This window comes from Triplophysa dalaica, chromosome 11 (genome assembly GCF_015846415.1).
Source record: "Triplophysa dalaica isolate WHDGS20190420 chromosome 11, ASM1584641v1, whole genome shotgun sequence".
Taxonomy (NCBI): domain Eukaryota; kingdom Metazoa; phylum Chordata; class Actinopteri; order Cypriniformes; family Nemacheilidae; genus Triplophysa; species Triplophysa dalaica.
In genome coordinates, this window is record NC_079552.1 from 13297265 (window position 1) to 13321376 (window position 24112).

The 24112-nt window shown below is 38.2% G+C and overlaps 2 protein-coding genes, 1 long non-coding RNA gene and 1 other non-coding gene across 5 annotated transcripts; 1 reads left to right on the top strand and 3 right to left on the bottom strand.

The window, feature by feature from the left end:
- Positions 1-1167: 1167 nt before the first annotated feature.
- emx2 (empty spiracles homeobox 2) lies at positions 1168-6319 on the bottom strand. Its single transcript, XM_056761025.1, has 3 exons — positions 5170-6319; positions 3804-3988; positions 1168-2359 (listed from the first exon to the last, which is right to left on the bottom strand). Exons 1-3 carry the CDS (start codon positions 5558-5560, stop codon positions 2192-2194), a joined length of 744 nt encoding a protein of 247 aa, XP_056617003.1. The 5' UTR covers positions 5561-6319; the 3' UTR covers positions 1168-2191.
- Positions 6320-10337: 4018 nt separating this feature from the next.
- eif3s10 (eukaryotic translation initiation factor 3, subunit 10 (theta)) lies at positions 10338-20162 on the bottom strand. The gene is made up of 22 exons (XM_056761345.1): positions 19992-20162; positions 19121-19311; positions 18876-19012; positions 18257-18420; positions 17841-18040; positions 17371-17579; positions 17063-17234; positions 16526-16630; positions 16251-16349; positions 16003-16119; positions 15582-15767; positions 15150-15497; positions 14953-15057; positions 14698-14811; positions 14309-14431; positions 14044-14197; positions 13642-13823; positions 13413-13501; positions 12850-13313; positions 11514-11658; positions 11205-11362; positions 10338-10979 (listed from the first exon to the last, which is right to left on the bottom strand). The coding sequence occupies exons 1-22, from the start codon at positions 20038-20040 to the stop codon at positions 10786-10788; spliced, it is 3705 nt and encodes a 1234-aa protein (XP_056617323.1). The 5' UTR covers positions 20041-20162; the 3' UTR covers positions 10338-10785.
- Positions 20163-22120: 1958 nt separating this feature from the next.
- On the bottom strand, positions 22121-24064 carry LOC130431246 (uncharacterized). 2 transcript variants are annotated; one of them, XR_008908194.1, is made up of 4 exons: positions 23860-24064; positions 23691-23784; positions 22912-22997; positions 22121-22762 (listed from the first exon to the last, which is right to left on the bottom strand). It is a non-coding gene; the product is annotated as an uncharacterized LOC130431246 (long non-coding RNA). The 2 variants fall into 2 exon arrangements; XR_008908195.1 differs by having other exon boundaries at positions 22899-22997.
- LOC130432279 (U6 spliceosomal RNA) lies at positions 22974-23080 on the top strand. The gene has a single exon (XR_008908450.1). It is a non-coding gene; the product is annotated as a U6 spliceosomal RNA (small nuclear RNA).
- Positions 24065-24112: the final 48 nt, after the last annotated feature.

A 24112-nucleotide genomic window follows, 5' to 3' on the forward strand; every position in this document is an offset into this window, starting at 1 on the left:
CGCTCGGTGTTGCCCGAGATAGGAGTAATGAAGTTGTGGAGTCCGGAGATACAAAGGGCATTAACCTCATTAGCATGAAACCTTTTCTTCTAACTATTGTGGGACCCTTTCAGCCTTCTAATCCCTCTATTTCAAAGCTGGGTTTGTAATAAAGCTTTTAGGGTTTTTTCAAAGCTAATGGTATTCTCCGCAGATTTTTTATTACCGTTATAGTCCAGACTGTTAAAAAGAATCTTCTTATGCAGTATGTGCATGCAACAATCTCAAAATTGAACATTTATCAAACTACGCATAAAGGTTTTTTGGGAACCATAATAATAACGTTCAGGAATGGTCGATGCTGTGTTTTATATCTTTCTTAGAATTTTGAAATATTTTGTTCCATGTGAAAATAAAATACATACATACGTCCTTAAAACGTCGCCGTATTATTTGGGCTTTTATTCAAAATACGAATAAAAATATACTGAACATACAAGATACATACCAGCAACCAAAAAGATTTTAAACAAAGCTCCTATTTAGCGGCACATTGCAAACCTCTTATCTCGCGTTAGAGGTAGTCAGATTGTACTAAATTATGTCCAAGCAGGCCCCCTTGGATCCACGGATTAACAGATTAAAGTGGACCACTGGGCAATGCATTCCCTTTCCCCCACATATTACTCGTATGATAATTGCCTAAACTGATTTGCACTTTCACAAAAGCTCGCAGGACTCTTTGTAGCTTGAACAGACCAGACGCTGCTCTTCTACCAATAGAAATTTAACTGGTTAATGCCAGTCTATCAGATTGAGATGCGAATGAGGAAAAAACAAGCACGTTGCTTTGGAAAATCGAGCTCAAAAGCGTTGTCAGCATTCTATTTGTAACATTTTAACCAGTCAGTTTCCCCGTTAAACACGCTACGTCCTCAGATGAATGATACATGTGGTGGAAAAAATGGATTAAAAAAAGAATTGATACCACTTCTGTTTGTTCTGGGTAACAATGACACCAAGGCACCCAATCAAAAGACAGGTGTCGGAACAGTTTAAATACTATTGTCCTGAGATGATGTGATTATTATGACACAGATGTAGGCTGCTGCGACGCAGCGTCACTCGCCGCGTCTACCCAGCACAAGCTTCATTTTGGCCTCTATTTGAAAGACAAAAAGCCCGTGATTTTGTTCTGAGCAACATATTGATAAAACTTTATTGACAAAATATTGACAATTACATACTTCTTGGAAGTATCCTTTGTGTTAAAATTGTAGCAAACTTAACACAAACACAAAATTATTTACATTCTTGTAAAAGACGATTTAACATAAACATTAGCTTTTATTATCTCTATACATGGAATACGCTCAGTGCTTGAAGTTTTGCTGCCTAGGCGGCCGTCAATGCTTGCATTAATCCTTCGAGGCAACTCTTTATGCGAGGGGCGAGTCCCGATAATATATTCGCACCAAGATTACGGAGTCATGGTAAAGCTTACATTTTTAAGGAATGTCATGGATTTTTTTTATCATAATTATAATTGTCTGTGGTAAACTTTAATAAACTTTTTAAATCGGTTTACTACGTAAAACACTATAACGCAGCACTGCTACTTCATATTGTTTTCACAATCACTTTAACACGAGAATCATAAATTCAAAGACTGCACACTGTTGTAAAAAAGGAACAAGCACACAACATCTTTTGTTCAGATTAAAAATAGAATCAAAACAAAGTTACTTTGAAAAAGAAGGTCAAATTAATTAACCTACCAGAAGATCAATTGCTCTACCATGCATTTCAAGTTTTACAAAATCAGTTGTATATTTTGGTATCTTGAAGTGGAAGGTTCACGTCTTGAAAAAATAAAATTAGAGAAAACCCCCTCAGAAGTGCAAATGTCCTATGCGCATTTGAGCTATTTTGTTATAGTGGTGATGAGTTGGTGCGGGTAGTGTTGTGATGGGGGTTTGGGGGCTGCATGTAATACCTGTCAATCATCTTGCCTTGGCAATGTAAAAAGTATTGACAGTTCCCTTGTAGTGACAGCAGTGCCACCAACAGGATCTCTCACCCTCAAGCTGCCGATCTCGAAGAATCAAATGTAATATTGGCTTTACCCTCTCCCTCTGTCAGTACACAGCATCCTTATCCGTGACATCCTTCAAGCCACGCCACTGTCCTGGGTTCAAACAGTTTAAGTCTTTTAATCGTCTGAGGTGACGTCAATTTCCTCAGGGCTTCCTTGTTTTGTGGCCATTCTCCATCGGTTTATATGATGAGTTCCTTTCTTTTTCTGTTGTGAATCCGATCCTTCTTCCTCCAGTTTCTGTCGCTTAAACTTCGTCCTTCGATTCTGGAACCAAACTTTTACCTGTAAGGAGTAAACGTGTAAATAGTAAGCGTAAAATACAATACATCGAAAAGGCCTTTTCGTTTTTCTCCAAATGAGACAATTAAACAAAGAGAGTTTGAGAAGGTATCACTAACGGGCACTAAGAATAACCAGGGCTAGATGGACAAAGAGCTCCCAGGTATCTTACAATCTATTCGCGAGACCATTGGTCGTCTTTCATTCAATGTCTGTAGAAGACTGCATAAATTAAAACACACTGATGAATTTAGACTAAGTAATAAATATATGGACAAGATTACATGTAATCTAAGGAATATAGCTATGGAATAATTGGCTTTAATTTCCGAGAGCACCTGACCGACCTGTTTACGACCGACAGGTTGAATTATTACCCTCGTGCTCACCCATTACTTCACGCTCAAAGGTAGCCTAAATGTTTTGGGTGAAAAAAACACTCGTTACAATAGCGACACACCACTTTACATAATAGTAATACCGGTGTAGCTTTACTGTCGCTTATTATCACGGATCAGTACGATTGCTAGCCTATTTACAATTCACCCCTCATTATATGCTACATGGCAATATAAAACCGTTTCTATTAGCGCACATTGGAAGTTCGGTCTTTAGCTTACAGCAGACAACTTGGCAAGTGAGGCACATTTAATGTGCTTTCATAGAGCTAATTGAAGCATTGAAGTGGCTCGTAGTCCATTTCTCTCACTTGCTCTTCTGAAAGGCACCGTTCAGAAAAGGGCCGATGCTGTCACCGGGACAATAGGCTCCGACCGGGAAACTGAAAGATACGCGCAAAATACGATCTTAAATATGGCTAGGGAAATTCATAGAGTCCGTCTATTTCTTTTAAGTGTCCAATAAACCGGATAACTGGTTAATTGCCAAACATTTTCCACAAGAGCCTTCTGTCTACAACGGAATCGTTCAACCTCACCAAAAGCGGGGTGAATTGGAAATGGTGGATTTAACTCACTCAAGACCATTACGCCTTAAGAACAATGGTGAGCTCTCAACGCATCCAATGTCAAACAAAATCAAATTCTGAACAAAGCGACAATAACGAACGAATGTGCATTCTGTATTTGCTAACAGTGAGAACTGACACAAACAATAATAAGTACATTTAAGTGCAAAAATAAATGCCATAGAAAAAAATCCTAGTCAGACTGGGAATGGCATTTTTATGTAAAATGAACACCCATTCAGAAAGACTTTAAATGTCTATTAAAATATTCAAAATTATTTTATTAAAAAATTTGTCAATGGAAAATTACACCATACAACTGAATCTTATAAAATGTAAAGGTGTACTGATTCAAATACGCTTTCTTCTTCCATGAAATTAAATAGCCGCGTTTAGCTATTACTTCGTCTGTATTATAATAATAACGCCATGCGCACAATCAAGTATGAGTTAGCAGACTCTATTTAGATATTTTCTTACCTGAGTTTCTGTGAGGCTAAGGGTGTGAGCGAGTTGTTTTCGTTCTGCACCGACGACGTAATGATTTTTTTCAAAAGCATGTTCAAGCCGTAGTAGCTGTGATGGTGAAAATGCTGTCCGAATCCTTTTGGGCTTTCTTGCCAGTGCATTGTGCAATAGGAAGCTTTCCGGACTCGTTTCGTTGCCTGTAACGAAAGGAGTGATAAATATAACCAAATGTCTCCCTAAATATTGTCATTAATTCTCCGTTGTTAAATTGCAATTGTTTAAGAATTAATTTCAAACTACAGGGCCTAACGTTTCAGAGCATTACATAATATACACAATTTACTAAACATGATGGAGAATATCACAGAATTACGGTTTTACTGATTTTATAATTTTGGAACATGTAAAATAGCAAAACTGTCGTTATACTTAATTTTTGCTACAAGTTAAATTATATGATAGTTTTATATTGATGTTAAATGTACAGTAAATTGTAGTCATTTAAAATGATGCTCACAATATTATTCCCCGCATGTACAAGCCACGGCAGATGCAGGTTGGCTGAATATAGTTTAGCACAAAAAAATGTTCGTGATATCCGTCAATCTATTGGCCTTGACTGAATCTTTCTAATAGCAAATAGCTGTTCTCAGGAAAATTGTTGCGGTTGGATGACAAATTATTTTCCATTTATATTAAAGAATACAAAAATAAAAAAAGTTTCTATGTTTCATTGTTGTAACAATTGGTACGTAATTAATCAGTAAGACATTTATGTATTAGTGGCATATAGACTCCAACCTAATTTGGACATTTATAAGCACATTGCTCAACAGAAGTAATTTCTTATTTACATGAACAAACCGAACTAAAATTAAACGCCCTTTCTATTTTTAAGTAAATTCGTTTTTATATCGTGTTGTTTCAAATATTCGTTTTTCAAAAACAAATAATAGTAAATTCTATGTTCTGTCAAATTAAGTTATTTTAAAAAGATCATTAACTATGCCAAAATAAATATTCAAACTTGCAATCTAGATACTCAAATGTTTTTCTTTGTTTTTTTTCTATTCTATTAGTTTTCAAACAAGCGTCATGGAATAACGCCAAGTTTCTTTCTTTGAGAATTTGGTAAGAACCGTTTTATAATGTCATTACTTTACAAAAAAAAATATTTCTATACATTAAAATGGTAAAAAGTATTTTCGACACCATACTAATTTTTGGCGTTTCTAATAAATAGCAGGAAATACTATTTAGTACATTGTGAACGAAACCACAAGCTTAGTACGCATTGTCAATTATCCTAATAAAATGAATTCTCCACATCGGACGAATAGTAAAAATATTGCCGAAAGAATATTTAGCATGAACCTACCTTGAAATCTGTGTCCCAAGTATCTATATCTATGTATCAACCACGGGTAAAAAGTTGAAGGGTCCCTTTGCTGGCTTGCGAAAAGAGGGTGCGGACTGTGAGAGGACGACAGCGGGTGAGCAGCCAAAGCGTGAGGAGGAGGTACTGAATGGACTGGGACGGCGGAGTTAGGAGGATGTGAAACAGCTTCAGCGAACACCAAGTCCGGGTTTGAGTAGACGCCCCTGCCGCTGGAATGAAAGCCGTTTAAAAATGGATTCATCTGGCTTGAGTTTGCATAGCTGAGAGCCGCTGGTCGAATGGGCTCCTCGGATCTCGACACTGGCAAAGGATTATCCTTCGCTACCAAAGACTCTATGGTAAAACACCTCTTCGGTGTGGGTTGAAACATGGTTCACCGGTCAAGATTCCCCAGTTTAAGTGAAAATGGCACACGGATATGCACTAAAAATACTCCACACCCAAGACAAAGTTTTGTCAGCAAGTAAGTGGCGGCTCAAGAAGAGTAGAAAATCTTTTAAAAGCACACAGAACCGCGCATCGTGATGGAGGTTGCCGACTTCTCCAAGCAATCCATGAATGTGATCGGTTCCTCACCAGTTGTGCTAGCGATTTGTTAGTTCATGAGCCTAATTAGCTCTGGAGTCACATAAACAGTTTCCTCTGAAGCCTGTAATGGCTTGGTGATTGGTCGCTGCCGCTCGCCTTAAGGTTGAGGGAAGAGTCTTTAAGTGCGTCAATACCAACGAGCACGGAGAGGCGGATTCAAGCAAAACGGAACGGATTCGCCCCGAACCAGAGCCGTGGAGCAATTTACATACACATCTGATCCCATTCACAGACTAGAGGTACTTCAGCATGCATTTCTGTTCAACGCAGAGGCAAAGCACGCTATTACATGTTTTACTGCGCCTCGATGCTTATAATCAGTTTGGACGAAGCTGTAAAACTCTTCTTGCTGGTTTGTTATGAAGTACTTGTCTACTATAAAAAAAGGAAATTGCTGAACCAATAGTATCGTCTAAACAAATCGTAATAAATTTGTTCTGTAGAAAATAATTATTTACGTGCATATCAAACCTTGATGTCTGGAAGGCATGCGCTCTATGACAGTCCAGTTGGGCCCGTCTGACGCCCACCTCTCCGCGTTTTCATTTTCTCCGATGGGTTTGTGATTAGTTTGGGGATGAGAGACTCCCTTTCTCTATTGGCCAGGAGACAAGGATGGGGCTTATTAGACACAGACAATATTTTCAGCTCTGTTTGTTTGTCGTATGACTACAAGAGTCGATTACCCTCTAACTACTCATTAAATTAGCAGAGTTCAAACCCATAATGGTTCACTAATGTACATACTTCTCAAAAGTTTAGGTATGCTCAGTTGTCATCGCAATCTCTGGGGTTCAGAAGAACCCGTATTACATACTATAATGTATTTCAGTGATGTTTATTAACTTTTCAGTTTGACTTTAGATATTTAAAAAACATACAGGAATACAATTGAATGAGTGGCGTAAATTAAGCCTTTTTTCTCATCCCATTAAATGTTATACATTTTCCTTCTCGGTTTCATTGAATTTGTTTTGAGAAGAGCGTTTTTTTACGCTGCACGCACATAACATGAAATACTTTTATTTTTCTACCTTCACTGTTCACATGAATAACTTTATTCTACAAGTCAAAACTCTCTGAATTTGTTTGATCGACATTCAGATATTAGTTAGCATCCAGATTAGTGGTCTACACAATAATGGGAATGTTGAATTAAAACAGGAATTCTTAAAATAAATCCCGTGTTGTTGGGTGTTATTATTATTATAAAATTAATATAAGCATTATAAGAAGTGGTATTACGACTACAATCATCATCCTCTTGTGACAATTTAAACCAAATATATGTAGGCCTATTTTATTACAATTATTTTTCGGACTGTTGTCGCATCTGAACAGGATCGGATTAAAATGTACTTTGTTTTACACCATTTAACATATCCATTAGATTTTTTTATTTTAGTACAGACAATTCAAATATAATATTTATTCAGGGTCTGTTCTTTCGCGCAGTAAAGTGCACAAGCACCGAGGTATATTTCTCCTCATAAAGAACGTTCATTATAAAGACACAGAAATATTTCTTATCGCGCTTTTTCGTATACTGTTGAACGCCATCAGTTTCGACCACAAATCTTATTTTAAATACGAACAATAAAATCTCACGAACAAATAAGCAAATAAAAATGATATATTGTAACGTTGATAATATAGCTTTCTCGTTAATTTGCTGATGTGTATAGGCTCTATTAACACTAAATGCTGGAGAGAAACGGCTTAAATTATGATACACATTTTTTATCTGACTTTTGTGGATTAGCTATAAAAGCATATTACAGAGGCTATTCAAATGTACTTTTTAGTTTATACAATATTATTTTCGTTTTGCCGGTTTGTAAAGAAGTCAATGAGCTGCATGGGGTAGGCTATACACGATCTGCTGTTCTTCGAAGGGGGTCAGAATCCTGAATGTTCTTGGCTCTGTGTGCTAATGTGTTATGACAGTGCGCCACCAACTGGTGTTTAGAAAATACTATTTCCATCAGGTCTTTGGCGCACGCAATTGGTGACACCAATGTTAGACCAACCACCATATGGAGTGCTGTGTGGCTTTTATATATTGCTCCTATATTTGTTGAAAAATAATCAATGTGCATATTCATTACGATCCCGAATAGGCCTATTTGATTATTTACAAACTTTTCTATTATATGCCTAAATAGCCTTACAGTCATGATATTTTAGTTTTATCCTCTATTACCATGTGCACAGGACTACAAGCTCGAGCTGAATTTCTCATTAATATTATTTAATGTTTTAGTGAATATTATTTTGTCTTATGTTCTTTTTAACCACGTCCATTTAGATACGCAATTCTATCCACCTATTGCTTTTCATGTCACAGAACTCACACGTGTATCATTTTGACTGGTCTTTAGATCACAATTAAAAATGGTTTGAATCTTATTTGAAAAAAAAATCTCATAGCGCAATATTTTCAATATGTACAATCAAATAAAAATAAACTTGATCAACGACGCACTTTTGTTATCACTTAATTGTTGTCTAACTATAAAATAATAGTCAAAACTGAGCCCGTGTCAAAATTGATCTCGAAATAAAGAACGCGTTTAGTTTTATTATATTATTTCGTCTATCCTTCAAACAGGTCGGATACAGTTATGATATATGTTTTGAAAATATGTTATGAAATGCAAGTGACAGCCATGAACCGATTTTCGAAGAGCTTTGAAACTGGCATGTCAGCTGAATTGTTATTTCATTAAAATGCAGGCTTCACAAAATGCCATTCCGTCATTTTCAGACAAGTAAACACATAAGGCCTATTCTTTGTATAGCCTGCATACAGTGGCACAATTATATTTATATTATCCTCTTCACTAATTTGTAAGATTTTTTCCATATTTCTTTTCTAAATGATTTCTTTTGAAATATAATTGTAGCGAAGGATTGCGTTCAAAAATGTAAACTTTGTAAAAGATCGTATATATATGTATACATATATTTATTTATATATATATATATATATATATATATATATAGCCACTATATATCTAAGCGTTCATCACACAACCTTTAAATCTGTTTTAAATCTTTTTTTTTTTACTAAAGTTAGTTGATGCCACAGTTTTACAATATTATCTATGACATTTTTATCAGGTAACAAACACATTCAAATAGTAATATTCACTTGGTTTAAACCATTTACATATAAACCTTTTCATCCCTTTGAATGATTCGCATTAATGCTTTAATACATATGCCTACGATCTTATCACATACCTGGCAAAACAAGTCTTCATTTGTTCTTAATTTTAACACGTTTTAACACTGTTCGTTATATTGTGATCAAATTGCGAATGATTTTATCTACTCAAAATAGTTGAGATAATACTACTTTACAAGAGACCCATAGCCTAATAGGATTTCTTCTCGTGTTTGTAAAATCAACATGACACAGATTCAAACAAGTTGTTCGAGCTTCGATTCCGTTTCTTTCGCATTATGAAGGAATAAGACCAACATGTCACCGATTCTTTCATATTATGTAGTTAATAGTCTACTATTCAAATTGCGATAACACGCATATTTCCAAACCTGAATTCTTACATTTGTCACAGTTATTACAAATGTAGGAGTAAACGTTTTAGTAAAACGTTATGCGGTGTCTTCAGTTTACTTATTAACTTGTCAATATTTTAGAAATTCCGACTGATAAATAACGCAGGGTGGCAGATGCACAGATGAAGTGATTTGGGTCTTATAAAAACGCACTCACCAAATTCACTGACCTCAACGCTTCAGTTAACGTTAGAGGTCGCAGATGTTTACAAACCCTGACCTGTGGTCAAACTTCACAAAGTCTGCCTTAACAAATGTAAGGTTCTAATCTAGTTTGGGAGTTCATAACCTCTTGCGTGGGAATTTGAGCTCCAATTGTGGGATTATTGGCCTTAATTGTGGATTTTCCAGCAGGATGCAACAAAGAGCTCTCATATAATCGTTTCTTTCTAGTCTTTTTTACACAACGACATAATGCGAGCTAAAGTTTATCACCACAGCAGCGAGGTGAATCACGGTCCTAAGAACTCACATTGATGAGGTTTATAGAGGATTACCTCTTATCAGCATCTGTGTGTGGTCCTGTTCCAGTTTAACCAATAACTTCAGAGTTAAAAAATTTGGGGTTCCACTGATGTTCGAGCCTGATAGATTTTGTCCCTTAATAATTTTTGTATAGACAGCATCTAATGTAACAGTTTTTTGTGAATTTCACAAAAAAAAAACAGGAAACAAATAAGAAAAAACTTAAAACATTTTTCATGACTAAGTGACTATTTATGAGGGAAACCAACAGTAGTATATAAGAACAATTCTACTTTAACAACGACAAACAGGAGCAGATCCTATGGATACGGTCAAAAAGTCTGGAGCTTTTGAAAAACTTAACGAGATTGAGGTGACCTCTAGTGGCAAAACAAGAAAGCACCAACGTGTATGGTTAAGTCTAGGACCGGTTCTGGTGCCACAAAGATCGGAACATAAAAATATACATTACCTTGTCTGCTGCTATTTGAAAAAAAAACTGAATAAAGTTTTATTTGAGCAAACGACTTTATTAATAAAGATTTTTCATATTTCTTGAGGGCATACAACCATAGGGTAAGCAGCAACTACAGCATGGACAGCTGTAAAGAAACTTTCATCTTAAAGCCTAACCACAACACCAACTAGAATCATGTTAGTATTTCAGAACTGGCCTATGATGTCTGCACCCCATCATAATTTTGCGTGACCAATTGTAATTTTTTTAAGCATGCATAACAAAAAAGGAATGAGCTGCTATTTAATGGAAGTTGAGGTTTTTAAAAAGAGATCATAAATAGAAATTGCCAATGAAATCGCCATTATACATTTTGTAGATCTATGGCAAAGCTTTATGTATTTCATGTTAATGTAAGCAGTGACCTTACAACTCCATATTGATTAAAGAACACATCAGGGCTCAATACGACATCAAGCAAAAATGTGATGCTTTAAGCATTAGCGGCGGACAGTGGTCCATCCATCATCATCTGTCTCATGCTTGGTCCGGCGTGTCAACTCCTTATCTTTGTCAGTGCGCCAAGAGCTCTTCTCATCGCCCTCACGGTCTCGGTCGCGTGGTCTGGGAGGAGCCTCTCTTTCATCTTTGCGCTCCTCTCGATTTTCATCTCCACCACGACGCCATGAACCACCTGAGATTTAGGACATACATTTATGCTTGAAACTCGGATCTAAGAAAATGTATGTTAATGCCATGTCTGGCACCCCTAGCAGCAATACACTTCAAGTTTGACAGTGACACCTTGTTTAACACACTGACAATAATTGGAGACTTCCTTACAGAGTTCACCTTTGAATTTTAAGTGCTACTGCATGTGGTACTTTAATGAGAAAAAAAGATCTCATAAATCTCTGACCTTCATCGTTGTCTCTTTGAGGTCCTTTGAGGTCACGATCACGGTCATCTCTGCGGTCTCTAATGTCGCGACGCTCACCACGGTCAGATTCTTCACGACGAGAGTCTCGCCAGCTGCTGGTCTCCTCTCCGCCACCTCTTCTCCAAGCACCCTCTTCCCTGAAAATGCACAGAACCATACTTTTAACATGGTTCATCAAGCTGAGACAGGTGGAATGTCCTACAAATCATAGCGCAAGGGTGAGCAGTTTATTACGTTTTTGCTATTTTGTTATATTATTCATTGAAAATGTTTTGAATTTTTTTTTACCTAGGAGGGCGGCGATCTCTGAATCGATCACCTTCATTACGATCATCACCCTCACGCTCGCCGCCATCATCATCATCACGACCAGCATCTCGAGGAGGTCCCCAGCTATCCTCCCGAGCCTTCTCTCTCTCTCGCCAACCACCTACTAAGAATAAAATAAGGTAACAGTCAGAGAAATTAGTGACTATACATTTTTAAATATACTTGTAATTTACAATTTAAATTTACCATACAATCACCAAACACTTCTTGATTCTTACAAATACTTATAAAATAGATTGCCTTTCTTGCTGCTGTGCTTTAAGGGGAAGTAAGAATAAAAAATGTGTAATTTACTTCCGCTCGTCATTTCAAACCTATATGACTTTCATTCTTCTGCAGAACACAGGAAGATATTTTGAAGAATGTTGAAAACTGGCCCCCATTCACTTGCATTGGTTTTGCGTCTATAAAATAGAAGTCAATGGAGGCCAGTGCAGTTCGGTTACCAACTTTCTTCAGAATATCTTCTTTTGTGTTCCGTGGAAGAAGTCATTCAGGTTTTCAATGACAAGAGAGTGAGTAAATGATGGCATAATCTTCATATTTGTGTGCACGTTTTCTTTAAAGACCTCTTTTGTAAAAAAATGTTTATATTAGATCTGCCATAAAACGTCACTGCTTCACTACTGCATGAATAATCCTGGTTCCTCTACATAAAATATCACTGCAACACCACCTAGACATCGTTTAGATGGGGATGGTTATGTGCGTCAATGTTAAACAGCACGTTTTTGTAAAGTTGAAAAAGGCCCAAATTGAGGCTTCGTAGTTTTGAAAGTTACAGCATATTGTCATTGTAAAACACTTCTCAAACAATTCTCTATATTAGTGTTGTCACGATACCAAACTTCAGAACCAGTAGTTACTAAATGTGGCAATACTTGCATTTTGAGCGCTGTTGAAAAACCTCTGATTGGCCATTGTGTTACCAAGCTCATCGCATTTGTCTTTGAATGGCGCTTGCCCAACCAAACTCAGAAGCGAGTGAAATGATCATTGCCTCGCAGTCTCTACAGACTTACACGGATACATAAGGAAACGTTCGATTTTGACTTTGATAGACTTTCAAGCACCTGGTAATGAGCCATCCAATGACATATCCGATGAGCTTGGACACAATGGCCAATCAGAGGTTTTTCATAATCTGTTCAACAGCGCTCAAAATGATAGCGGGAAATGCAAGTATCGTCATTTAGTACCGACTGGTACAAAGTTTGGTATGGTCACAACACTACTCTTTATAAAATACTTCTTTCGATTTTATCCCTTTATTAAGCAAATATGGAAGTTGTACCTGATCTTCCCAGTGGTTTCCATGGTTTTGCGTCGATTTCGCCACGACGTGGGCCAGAATCATCCATACCTCTGCGACCACCCCTCTCATCATCCCCTCCTCTTCTGGGGCCCCAGTCATCATCTGCTCCACGTCGAGGTGCTCTCGGTTCATCCATGCCTCGACGAGGTCCACGGTCATCATCAAAGCCTCGTCTCGGGGCACGGTCGTCTTCATCCATTCCGCGCCTAGGCCCGCGGTCTTCATCGAAGACTCTCCTGGGCCCACGATCGTCATCAAAGGCCCTTCTGGGTCCACGTTCATCATCACCACCCCTGCGTGGACCTCGCTCATCATCAAATCCACGGCGGAGAACCCGGTCATCTGAACCCCCACGGCCAGCAGTGTCTCCTCCTCTCTTTGAGGGCATTTCAGTGTCACGGTCTTCACGGTCTTGGTCTTCATTCCCTTCCTGACGCCATTCCCTGGTAGAGAAAGAAAAAGAGAATAATTTTGTTGTCAGACCTTTACATTTACCTTAAATTTACTTTTGTATCTGGTTTGCAGTTTGTCTGAAAACACACTTCTTTTCAACAGGACGTCGCCATTCTGATTCTCCTTCACCACGTTTTCTCCAGCCACCTTCCTCACGCTCACCCCGATCACCCCATTCCTGGAGAGACAATATTATATCTAATATCTGATAAAACAACATTTCTATTCAACACCTGGATAAAATCTGAATGGGGGAAATGAGGCAGGGGGTTATCCTGTCATAGTATAAGTTCCAAAGTTTACAAACACACACATTACCTTGCTGGGCTTTTCTTCCGGCACCTTCCTCTCCTCCTCCTTACGGCGCTCACGCTCCTCAATTTCCAGTTGTCTGGCACGCTGTTTTCTTTCCTGCTCCTCGAGTTTTCGTAAACGCTCCTGATATTCCCGCTCTTCTTCCTCTCTCTGTTCTTGTTCGACGCGTTCAAGCTCCTCCCGCTCTGAAACACACAATATCACAAAAGCTCAAACACAAGCTGAACCAAAAACACTCCGACTGACGTTCTTATTGATAATTACGAGGGAGTTTTACTTATGAAACTTATTTTAAGCAAATTAAACATTTAGGTGACAAGCGAATCATAAACTTCTAACGGAATTTACAGTGAAATGTGACCTATTTATTAAATGACATAACCTGAAAACATCGAATGTAAAGACCTTTCTTGAGCTGTTCTTCGTGAATCCTCTGAGCCTCCTCTTCTTTCTGGCTGTAGAAGGCCTTTCGTCTGTCCTCTTTGCGCTGCTTCTTTCGCTCCTCGATGCGCTTTTTCCTTTCCTCAACTAAATTGTCTTCGAAATGCTTGAGTTTTTCCTGTGTAAGAGAAAATTGTGACAAGTTTGCTGTAGGGAGTTCAAATGCTTTCAAGTATATTACCCTGAAAATGTAGAAGGCTTGAAATGAAATGTGAATAACTCTGCTTACCTCAAAGATGAAGCTTCGAGCAGCTTTAATTTTGGAGAGGAAGTTCTCTTTGTCCTCCATCATCCTGGACATTCTCTGTTTGTGTTCTAGTGCCTTCTCACGCTCCATTTGCATATTGCTAATCTGAGAAACAGACACGCACAACAACGATTAATTTCAACTACACTAAACAATATTGTTTCAATACATTATTTAACAAAGTCATGTATATATTTTGTATTTAAGCACTCATAATCAGGTCGTAATGAGAATAACGCCTCAAGGAATAATGCAGAACTAAAATACTCCAAGGAAGAACATTTTCTAATTTAAAAAATGTAATCATGGAACAGAGGGTGAAGCAGATCATGTAATTCCGACAAATGGGAAAAGGGGTATGTGATGATTACCCTCTCTTCCTCCTGCAGCTCCCATAACTCCATGTCTTTGATGCGCTGCTCCTCGTAGGCTTTCTTGATCAGAGGAATCTCCTCAAGGCGCTTGGCCCTCTCAAAGTAGTCGATCTAGAAGATGCCATAAATGCATGAAAATAAACTTTCTAGCGGACTCTCTCACCTAACCTTAAAACACAGAGTATACTATCCTGCATTTAAAACAGCTTTCCAATAGACTTATTGACAAAACTCAATAAATGAAAGATGTACCTTCTTTTCCTGGTTTTTCAGACGCTCCTGAAGTTCTTTCTTCTCCTTTTCCAGTTGTTCCACTTGTTTGGCCATAATGAAATCGGGGTCCAGTTCTTCCAGATCCTATACCACATGATTAAGAATGTATATTACGATTAATGGAAAGGTAAAACTGTTTTGTATAACGTGCTACGACATGTTCTTCTCTACAGTACCTCGATATCAATGTCTTTAAAGGCTTTGGCTCCGAGCTCAGTCTTCTTGATCTGCTCCAGTCGCTCACGCACGGTCTTCTTTTTGATCTGCTCGTGTTCTTGCATGATGCGCTCCTTCTCCCGCTCTTTGGCCTCCAGTTTAAGACGCTCCTCTTCTGCCTTGCGCACCTTCTGAAGCTCTGCCTCCCGCTGCTCAAGCTCCTCTTTCTCCCTTTGGATGTTAAGGCTCTCCAGACGCTCCTTGCGCTCCTCGATAGTCTGCCGGCGAGCAAGGATGCGCTGGTGCTCCTTACGGGCGTTCTTCAGGTAGGCTGTGATGGCCAGTTGACTCTGTTCCTCGTGTTCTTGCTGTGGAAGAAGTAGAAACTGAGAAACAAAACAGAAAAACTTCCCCCAAAAGAGATCTTCGTGACGGAAAACATCCTTTCTTACCAGAATGGAGGCAGGTTTGATGACTTGTATGGCTTTAGCCAATGACGATGACATGGCAGTGAGCTGATTCCGGATCTGTTCAGAGGGCATGTTCTGTAGGAAAGGACCTACCGGCGAATCCTCTTTGGTGGAGAAGTTCAGATCTGAACCGAAACTCAGTGTGCGAGATGTATGATCAATGCGCACCTTCAGGTTAAAAAACACAAGAAACAACATTTCCTTACGTCACTGAAGGCTAAGGATTGGATAAAAAAAATTAATCACATATGAATCGCGATTCAGTCTTCTAGCGATTCAAATCAATTCACAATAAAAAACTGTACAAATGTAATCTTCTCAATTTTAACCATGTAAAAACTATACCAATATGTTTGTTTTAGTGACTATAAATGACAAATATACAGGATTTTTTTTACTGTACCTGCAGGTCACAATGGCGTGCAGCATCCACAATGGAGCGTTCCAGTTGAAAAGCATCAACGAATGGCACCAGAGATGCCAACCTGCTGAACTCAATGCTCTGGTAGATCTGAGCCACCTGAAGAAGACCAAAAACATTCCATCAACACCAGACTGAAAATCTCCAATGGCATGGGCACAAATAGGTTAACCAAGTAAATATAAGTTCATCAAAAGTAAAGTGAAATCTAAGGGTAAACTAAGACTGACCTGTTGTAGCAGTCTGAGGATAGTGTTGTTCTGTAAGTGAGGAACATAGTGCTGCAAGTCAGATTCTTTCTCCGACTGATCTCTCACCCAGTTCAGCACCTGAACAGCAGCAGAATCACATACACATTAAATGACTGTTGTGTGCATCTGAAAACCTAACCAAAGTTTGTAAGATTTAATAATATACTATGGGTGATGAGTTTAACACTTTTGTGTACATTTCGTATTTTTTTTATTTCCAGTCATGCATCTAAAATAAAGCACTTGTCTCTCACCTTTGTCACTCTTCCACTGAGTTTGAGAGGGTGGAAGTCCATCTCCAACCAGTTGTACAGCTCTTTGACTTCAGGGACAACATACTGAAGCAAGTTGAACCTTACCTATGATTGAACATAGGAGTCAAACATATAGAACTTTGCAAAGCAGTTAAACCGATAATAGCAGTTAAACGCTGCATCCTCATTGGGCATGGTTGAAATATATATCACGATTCACACAAATTTACATATCTATATCGATTTTGAAACTGTTTTATGTGAATTACAGCGCTTTTATCAGTAGGAAGTACTGCTCGATCTAAACTGACTAAGATTGAGTCGTTTATAACGTACATTTGAAAAAGTAACACTCGTCAAACAGCCATAGGGCGACAGCGCCCTATGGCTTTCGGATGTTGTAGCATTTAACCGCAATTCATTAAGGAAACGGAGCATAAGAATTGCACAATATACTGTCCCAGGCCTAATTATTATCCAATAAATTCAATTCAGTTTACATTATTGACTAAAATGATTATTTACTGATGCTTTTACCATGTCATTGATGAGACTTTGGCGGGTGGGTGGTGACTGCAGGCCAAGTAGAGTCGCCAGTCGCCGGTGTTTCTCCACAATAATGCCATCCATGTCCAACAGACGAGCAATATCAGTGCGCTCAGGGGTGATAGGAATAGAGAGGGTGGCCAAGAGCACTCGAGTGGACATTCTGAAGGAAAGAACAAAATGTGGCAATACTCTTAACTTCTTATTTTACATGACAGGTCGAATAAAATGATTCATATAGTTGAAAATGACATTAACTACAATTTCTTCATCGGTATTATGCCTTTCTTTAAGCTCACCTCTGCATCTCCTCCTGGGTGAGGTTTTTGCGCATTTCCCTGGAGAGGTGATAGAGTCTGTGTAGGGTAGACGCGTGGAATAAGGCATTGCCAGATTTCCAAAACACAGTGGACACCTTATTATAGTAGTTGGCCATGAGCTGAGGCTTAGGGGGTTTCTTCGAGAGGGCAAACAATCCATGGATGTCTTCAACAGCTTTGAATGCTTCCTGTGTACATATGCAAGTAAACCAGGGTCATTTCCATGTCATCTAAACACTTTTAGCATGCTATCGAGTTACAGCCAGTCAAACAATATGAGTAATAATAACAGACTGTTTTACTCATTCCTTTCTATAATTCACATTGCTTGCTCTTTGTGAAGAGGCATTTCATCTTTGACTGTAATAAAGGCTAAAATATAATAAATAAATTGCTGATGTGAACGAAATCAAACATTCGACTGCCTGCCAAGCATTAAGCACAGAGACCTGCCACAGTTCCATGCTGATAGCGCTGTCCAACTGGACCAGGCGTGTCTCAAGGTGCATGGACTGGCTCTCAGGGTTGTTCAGGTTAATGGCAGTGCTCTGGTTGTGATGTCGTTGGATCTGGCCCAGGTGCATTCGCAGGTTATCACACAGCTTACGGAACTCTGCTTTACGGATGTACTGCAGGCAGAACTTAAACGCTAAGAGTAAAAAGGAAAAAGTTTTGTATTCAGTCTTCAACGTTTACAAGATATGACACAACACATTTATAATTGTATGCCAAAAAAGGTTAAATGAATGCAACAAAAACATACACCCAATCTGTATCAACGTTGTGGAACCGTGTGCCTTATCTGTATCATGGGGCTTTGTTTGCAAAACTCTCACGAGCAAAAATCTGTGAATTCTACACTTACCTTGCTGGGCAATATCATGGTAAAGGCGCTCGACTTTGGAGTTATTCCTTAGCAGATCCAGGCATTGACGGTACGACTCCCACAGAAACTTCACCCAAGGTGTGAGCAGAAGTCTGTCAGTACGGTCTTGGGTGTCTTCGCCACTGACTGCACTCAACAGAACACTGAGGGGGGAATTCAGCATTTCATATTTTTCACAAAATGTATTCAGGATTATACAGAATCTCTCAATTCAAAACATGCATTTAACGCCAGATGAATGTAGGTTCCACATGATTAACACTAAAGAGTGCATAACATTTCAGCAAATTCTCAACCTTTTTACATAAAATAACAGAGAGAAGACAGAAATCTTAATGTATTTCTCAGTTGGCAAAAGAGACATGTGTAGTTGACAAATAAGTGTGTATGTGTCTTTTGGTGTGTGAGAGGGAAAAAATGTACGATCAAGATAAATCTCCATTATGCTAATTTATTATAAATATCCTCTTTTGTATTACTCCTATTATATTATTAACGGTTTGTTTTGTACATTTTTAATGTCACTCTATCAGACAAGCGTATGATTTATTTGTCAACTACCCACATCCTCAATGTTTAGGATTTTGGGGTCCAGTACCTCTCTGGGGTCTGAATGTTGTCCAGATCTTCAATGTCCAGCACCATCTGCTGAGACTCCTCTTTGGCCGTCTCAGTTTTCTCTTCTGCGAGTTTCAGGTAAGCACGGACCACATCTTCTAGAGATTTGATATTCACCTGAACAACAAGAGAAAGTTGTTTCTAGACTGTATTGATCCAAATTCAAAAACTCTCTTTTAGATATGATGTTAATACAACATAGGGAAACACAACGTGAATGCAAACCTGTTGGCAGATGTTCTTGTATTGATACAGCCCCTCCTTTGCCAAGTGACTCTTGCGAAGATCCACGCAGAGCTCCAAATACTTGAGCATAATCGGCTCGTGTATCTTCTGCCATGTTCTGTGTTTTTTGCTCTTGATAACATCATAAAGCACATCCAAAGCTGGCTGCTTTTTACCAACTTCGAGAAACTCTGAAAAAGAGACATAAAACACCTGTCATGCACCGTATACGTGTCATTCTGCAAACATATGGGATCAAACCTGTAACATTTCATAATGTTTCGTGATGTTATTTCTGACTTAAACTGTACCTTCAAGAGACCCTTTTAACTCAAAGGAATCATTTAACGCGGTTACAAAACTAGGTTAGCAAAACTGTAACCTAGAGGCAGGTCTGCATTGCTGCTATTCGAGTCCAGAATGTTTAACGTTATACAAAACGCTAACTATTAACAACCTCTTCACACATTTGGGAATTGACATCTTTCCTTAAAACAGGTTTTATTGTAAAAATCCCTGAACTTCAATGCTATGCTAACGGATTAGAGCGCAATAGTGTAACGTTAGCTTGCTAACACGTTTCGGTTGTTTGAACAAAAACTGCCTCGCGTTATTTTACACCACATGTGACATTAAAGAATAATACAACTTTATTTAAAAGTTCACGTTACGGATTCACTCACTGGGTTCGCTAAAAAGGTGATACACAAGATTAGAAACGCTGCATCATACATGACACACACAGGCCCAGTAACGGTGACATCCGGCCTGCGCGAGCGCCTGCCTGTAAGAAACATGGCTGCTCCACCACGCGCCATATCATGCTAACAGCTACTCCCACAATTACTGTCCAACATATTTGTCCACTTACCGTTTGCTCGTTTAAGAGCATTCTCGGGTCTCTGGAAATAGGCTGGCATTGTTATGGCTTGCTAGCAGGCGGATTTTAGATATTCGAGGCTGTTTTATTGACTCTGCCTGTCCATCAGCGCCGTGACTGCTGGCCGCGCAAGCAAGAAAGGACTAGCGCACGTGAACTACGCCGGAGAGCAAAACGAAAGTTCCCGTATGTGCGCGTACACGCTCCCTCCCCGTTGATGTCTGCAGGACAGGCAGCGAGCAAAATAAATCAGTAAATAACATTTATAATAAAATGTAATAAATTCTTAATCGTACCGTTTCACCGAATCTGACAACATGGTTATTTTCACAGACTTCTGCATTAAATCTGAACTGTAGTTTACACAATTATAAATGCACTAATGGACAATTAAAGTCACTGCTATATTGCTGTACGCACACACACACACAAACTGTGGCTTGAATATTGAATTGTGTGCATTAGATAGCGAAATAAATGACATCTATTAAACAACAAAAAAGTTACGTTTTCTGTGCTTCTCATTTATTCAGTAAAAAGAAAAAACAATACACAAGGTAACCACTAGATGACAGCCTAAGAGTACAGGAGGCACACACATGCACACTTGCCTCGATCTGTGCTTTATTAAACATTGCAGCAACATGCACAGCTGGCGGATGCAGCAGTGCTCCACTAAGAAATATATACAAGTTAAACCTTTTCTCCAAAGGACTACTATTATTTTAAAAGTCAAATAATACTGTGACCGATAGAGGGCAGACTTGTTCAGCTTATGTGTGCGCCTTCTTTTGGAGATTTTTTTTCTAAATGTTATTTAATTATAGGCATTAGATAGCAAAACAAATGACATGCAACAGACAAAAAAGGTAGGTGTTTAGTTTCCTGTATTTTTGGGATTTGCAAATGTTTTCGTTATTTTGTGCTGCCCCAAATTTCAAAGAATAAAACCTAACAAGGCAATGAAATAACAAAACTGTAAATGTGGCAATTATGTTGTGACTAAACAGAAAAACATTTTAGCATCTTTGCCTCGAATTAACATTTTATCATCTAGCTTCTTAAGGTTCTACACTTCATTCATAATTTGGTCAAAATAATCCATAACAAAAATGTAGTAATTTCAAATGTTCTAATGAAAATAATATGTTGACACAATTATATTTTTGGCAACATAAGTAACTGAAAACATTGAAACATACAAATTCAGAATAAAAGACTTTAAAGACTGGTCGTGTTTGTTTAAAATAACAAATTAATAATCAGACATAATCAACATATTTCTTTAATAAAAAAACAGTTTTCTGATTGTGTTACAGTAGTGTAAAGTATTGGTTTAAATGTAATTAGTTACTGTACTTAAGTATCATTCTGTACTCTTTACTCCACTACATTTGTAATGAATAATGCAATTAAACATTACATTTTCCAGGGCCCCTCACTTTTTCTGCTACAGTTTGTTACAGAAGAAGCAATATTGCCATTTACAGGGCATTGAAGGTACTATATCTTGTGCCTTTTCCCCTTACTTACTGAAAATTGTCAACATGACTTCATTATGTGAATACCAGTGCAGTATCAGGTAGTTTACATCGCTGGTGTTTTATGTGGGAAGAGGACATCACATCAGCCAGCGATGAAGCTGAAACCAGCATGTCCAGTGCAAAAGGCTGTGACTTTTGTAGTTTTACTTAATATTATTTTATTTATCCGTTTTACTGAAGAGACCTTTTTGAAGGATAGTGTTTTCCTTATGAGTGCTTGAGCTTAACTGAGGCTTGGATGTTTGCAATAGACATTTGCTATGGTGTCCACCTTGATTTGTAGCAATTTCTAGGTGTTCAGTTTGATGAGATTGCTCTCCTCACGAATCAACTCATGTTTTTCACCGACATGTCTCTTAAGTGTTGAGGACCAGTGCTGCTTTGAGCCCTCATTCAATAGGAGTAAAATTCTAAAGTAATGTCAAAATCAGATACTTTAAGACTTTTACTCAAGTTGTTTTGGAATTTGTGACTTGTAACTTGTAATGGAGTAATTTTCACTGCAAGGTATCTGTACTTTTATTCACGTATGGTTTTCAGGTACTCTTTACACATTGGAGTCTATATAAACAGAAATATTTTAATATTAATATTTTAATAATCAGTCATATACATTAACATTTATGCATTTGCAAGATGCTGTTATCCAAATCAACTTACAGTGCATTTCAGTTACACATTTTACCAGTATGTGTTCCCTGGGAATCAAACCTTTAAACTTTGCACTGCCAATGCTCTAACAAGAGAACTATAGGAACTCTCAGTCAAGAATCATTAACTTTTTAGATGTTTGTAAATCTTAAACAAAGACAAATGTGAAACAATTTCTAGACTCAGATTACAAGATTTCACTTTAGTGCATACTCCTGGACTACCTATAACAACTGGGTTCAGCCAGATATTTGTCATGCAAGCTTCAGGGTGGTTTTAGTAGGCAGAAGCTGATCACTAAGTTGCTTGTGATTTACAAGCAACAACCTAGACAGAAAAGACCAGATTAAATAGGGTAACTAGTATAATGCCACGCTACACTAGTGTGTCCGTTTCCTGAAAAGAAAAGCGTCTGCTGTGGGGGAGGTTGCATGATCTTTCGGCGGGGGAATGGGTGGTGTTAGGAATGTGAAGCATGACAAAGAACTGCTTTACGTCACCACGCTGATCCAATCACAGCAGCCAGAGCCAAATCTCCTTTGCATATATTCCACCGAGCAGTCTAGACTGAAAAACATGAACAGTAAAATCAGTTTAAAACACGTTTTTACATGCTCATATGTTTTTTCTTTCTAAACAAAACCTTGTGTCCACGGCCTGCACTAGGTCTGGAACAGAAGGTATAAAAGCGTAACATACGTACTTTATCTACTTACTGTCAGTCAGAAGAGCACTTGGTATCCATGGTACAAATACCGGTCCTCCGAGCCCCATGTTTGTGCTAGCTTCGGCAGCACATATACTAAAATTGGAACGATACAGAGAAGATTAGCATGGCCCCTGCGCAAGGATGACACGCAAATTCGTGAAGCGCTCCATATTTTGTTTATATATTGCTTATTTGTTGTTAATATTCATTTTTCTGATGGCCATCATGTATTCAGTGAAGAAAAAGAAATGCAAAACAAAAAAGAACCACTAGATGGCAGCCTTTGAACACACATAAGGTTACCTTGTCTATTTAAAAAAGATGACTAGATCTGTCTGTGCTTCATTAAGCTTTACAGAAATATCCACAGGCAAAATCGTACAACGGTGCTCCATTTTGAAAATGTAAAATTTGAAGTAAAGTTAAAACATTTTCTTTAAATCACTACTTTTAAAAAGTCAAGTAATACTGTGACCAATAGAGGGCAGAGTTGTCCAGCTTATGTATGCGCCCCTCTTATTTAACTATCTAGATTCACGCAAACGAAGTTTACATACTCTACGCATATTGTTTTAATCATTTCATATCTAAGATTTCCTAAATTCCTGCTCTTACGTTAATTTACTTCTCTTGAAATCTAAATCACTTTTTATTGTCATGGCGAATACCTATTAACGTTAAATCCCAAACCAGTGTTGCGCAAACTTTGATGTGCTTTTATGTGGTCGTGCATTTCGTTTTATACACAACCACACACAATGCACATTAGTGCAAGAATTGTCTTACTGTAAATGTGATGATCGTGTTGACTCCGCTCGGATAGCTTACATCTCCATAGAGCCTGACAACGAAGAGCACGATCCTTTACATCCAAAACCTTCTGAATAACGGTAAAAAGTAAGATTAGGACAAATATAATCGTTTTATTTACAAATGATTTTTCGCAAAAACTTACCCATGCAGTGCAGATAGCCATGTGTACTCCGAAGATGCACGCAAGGCACAACTAACTTAAGTGCACGTACCGTGACGCCACAGCTTAAAAAGAACATCTCTAATGCAACGGTAAACAAACTTAGATTTTGCAGCTTCCTCCGATACATAAATAATAAATACATATTTATAAAAGATCCCACCTGTCTACCTAAGGGGAAATTTGATAACAGCTCTCATCAAACTCGCACCAGCACATTAGGGGGCAGTGTGAG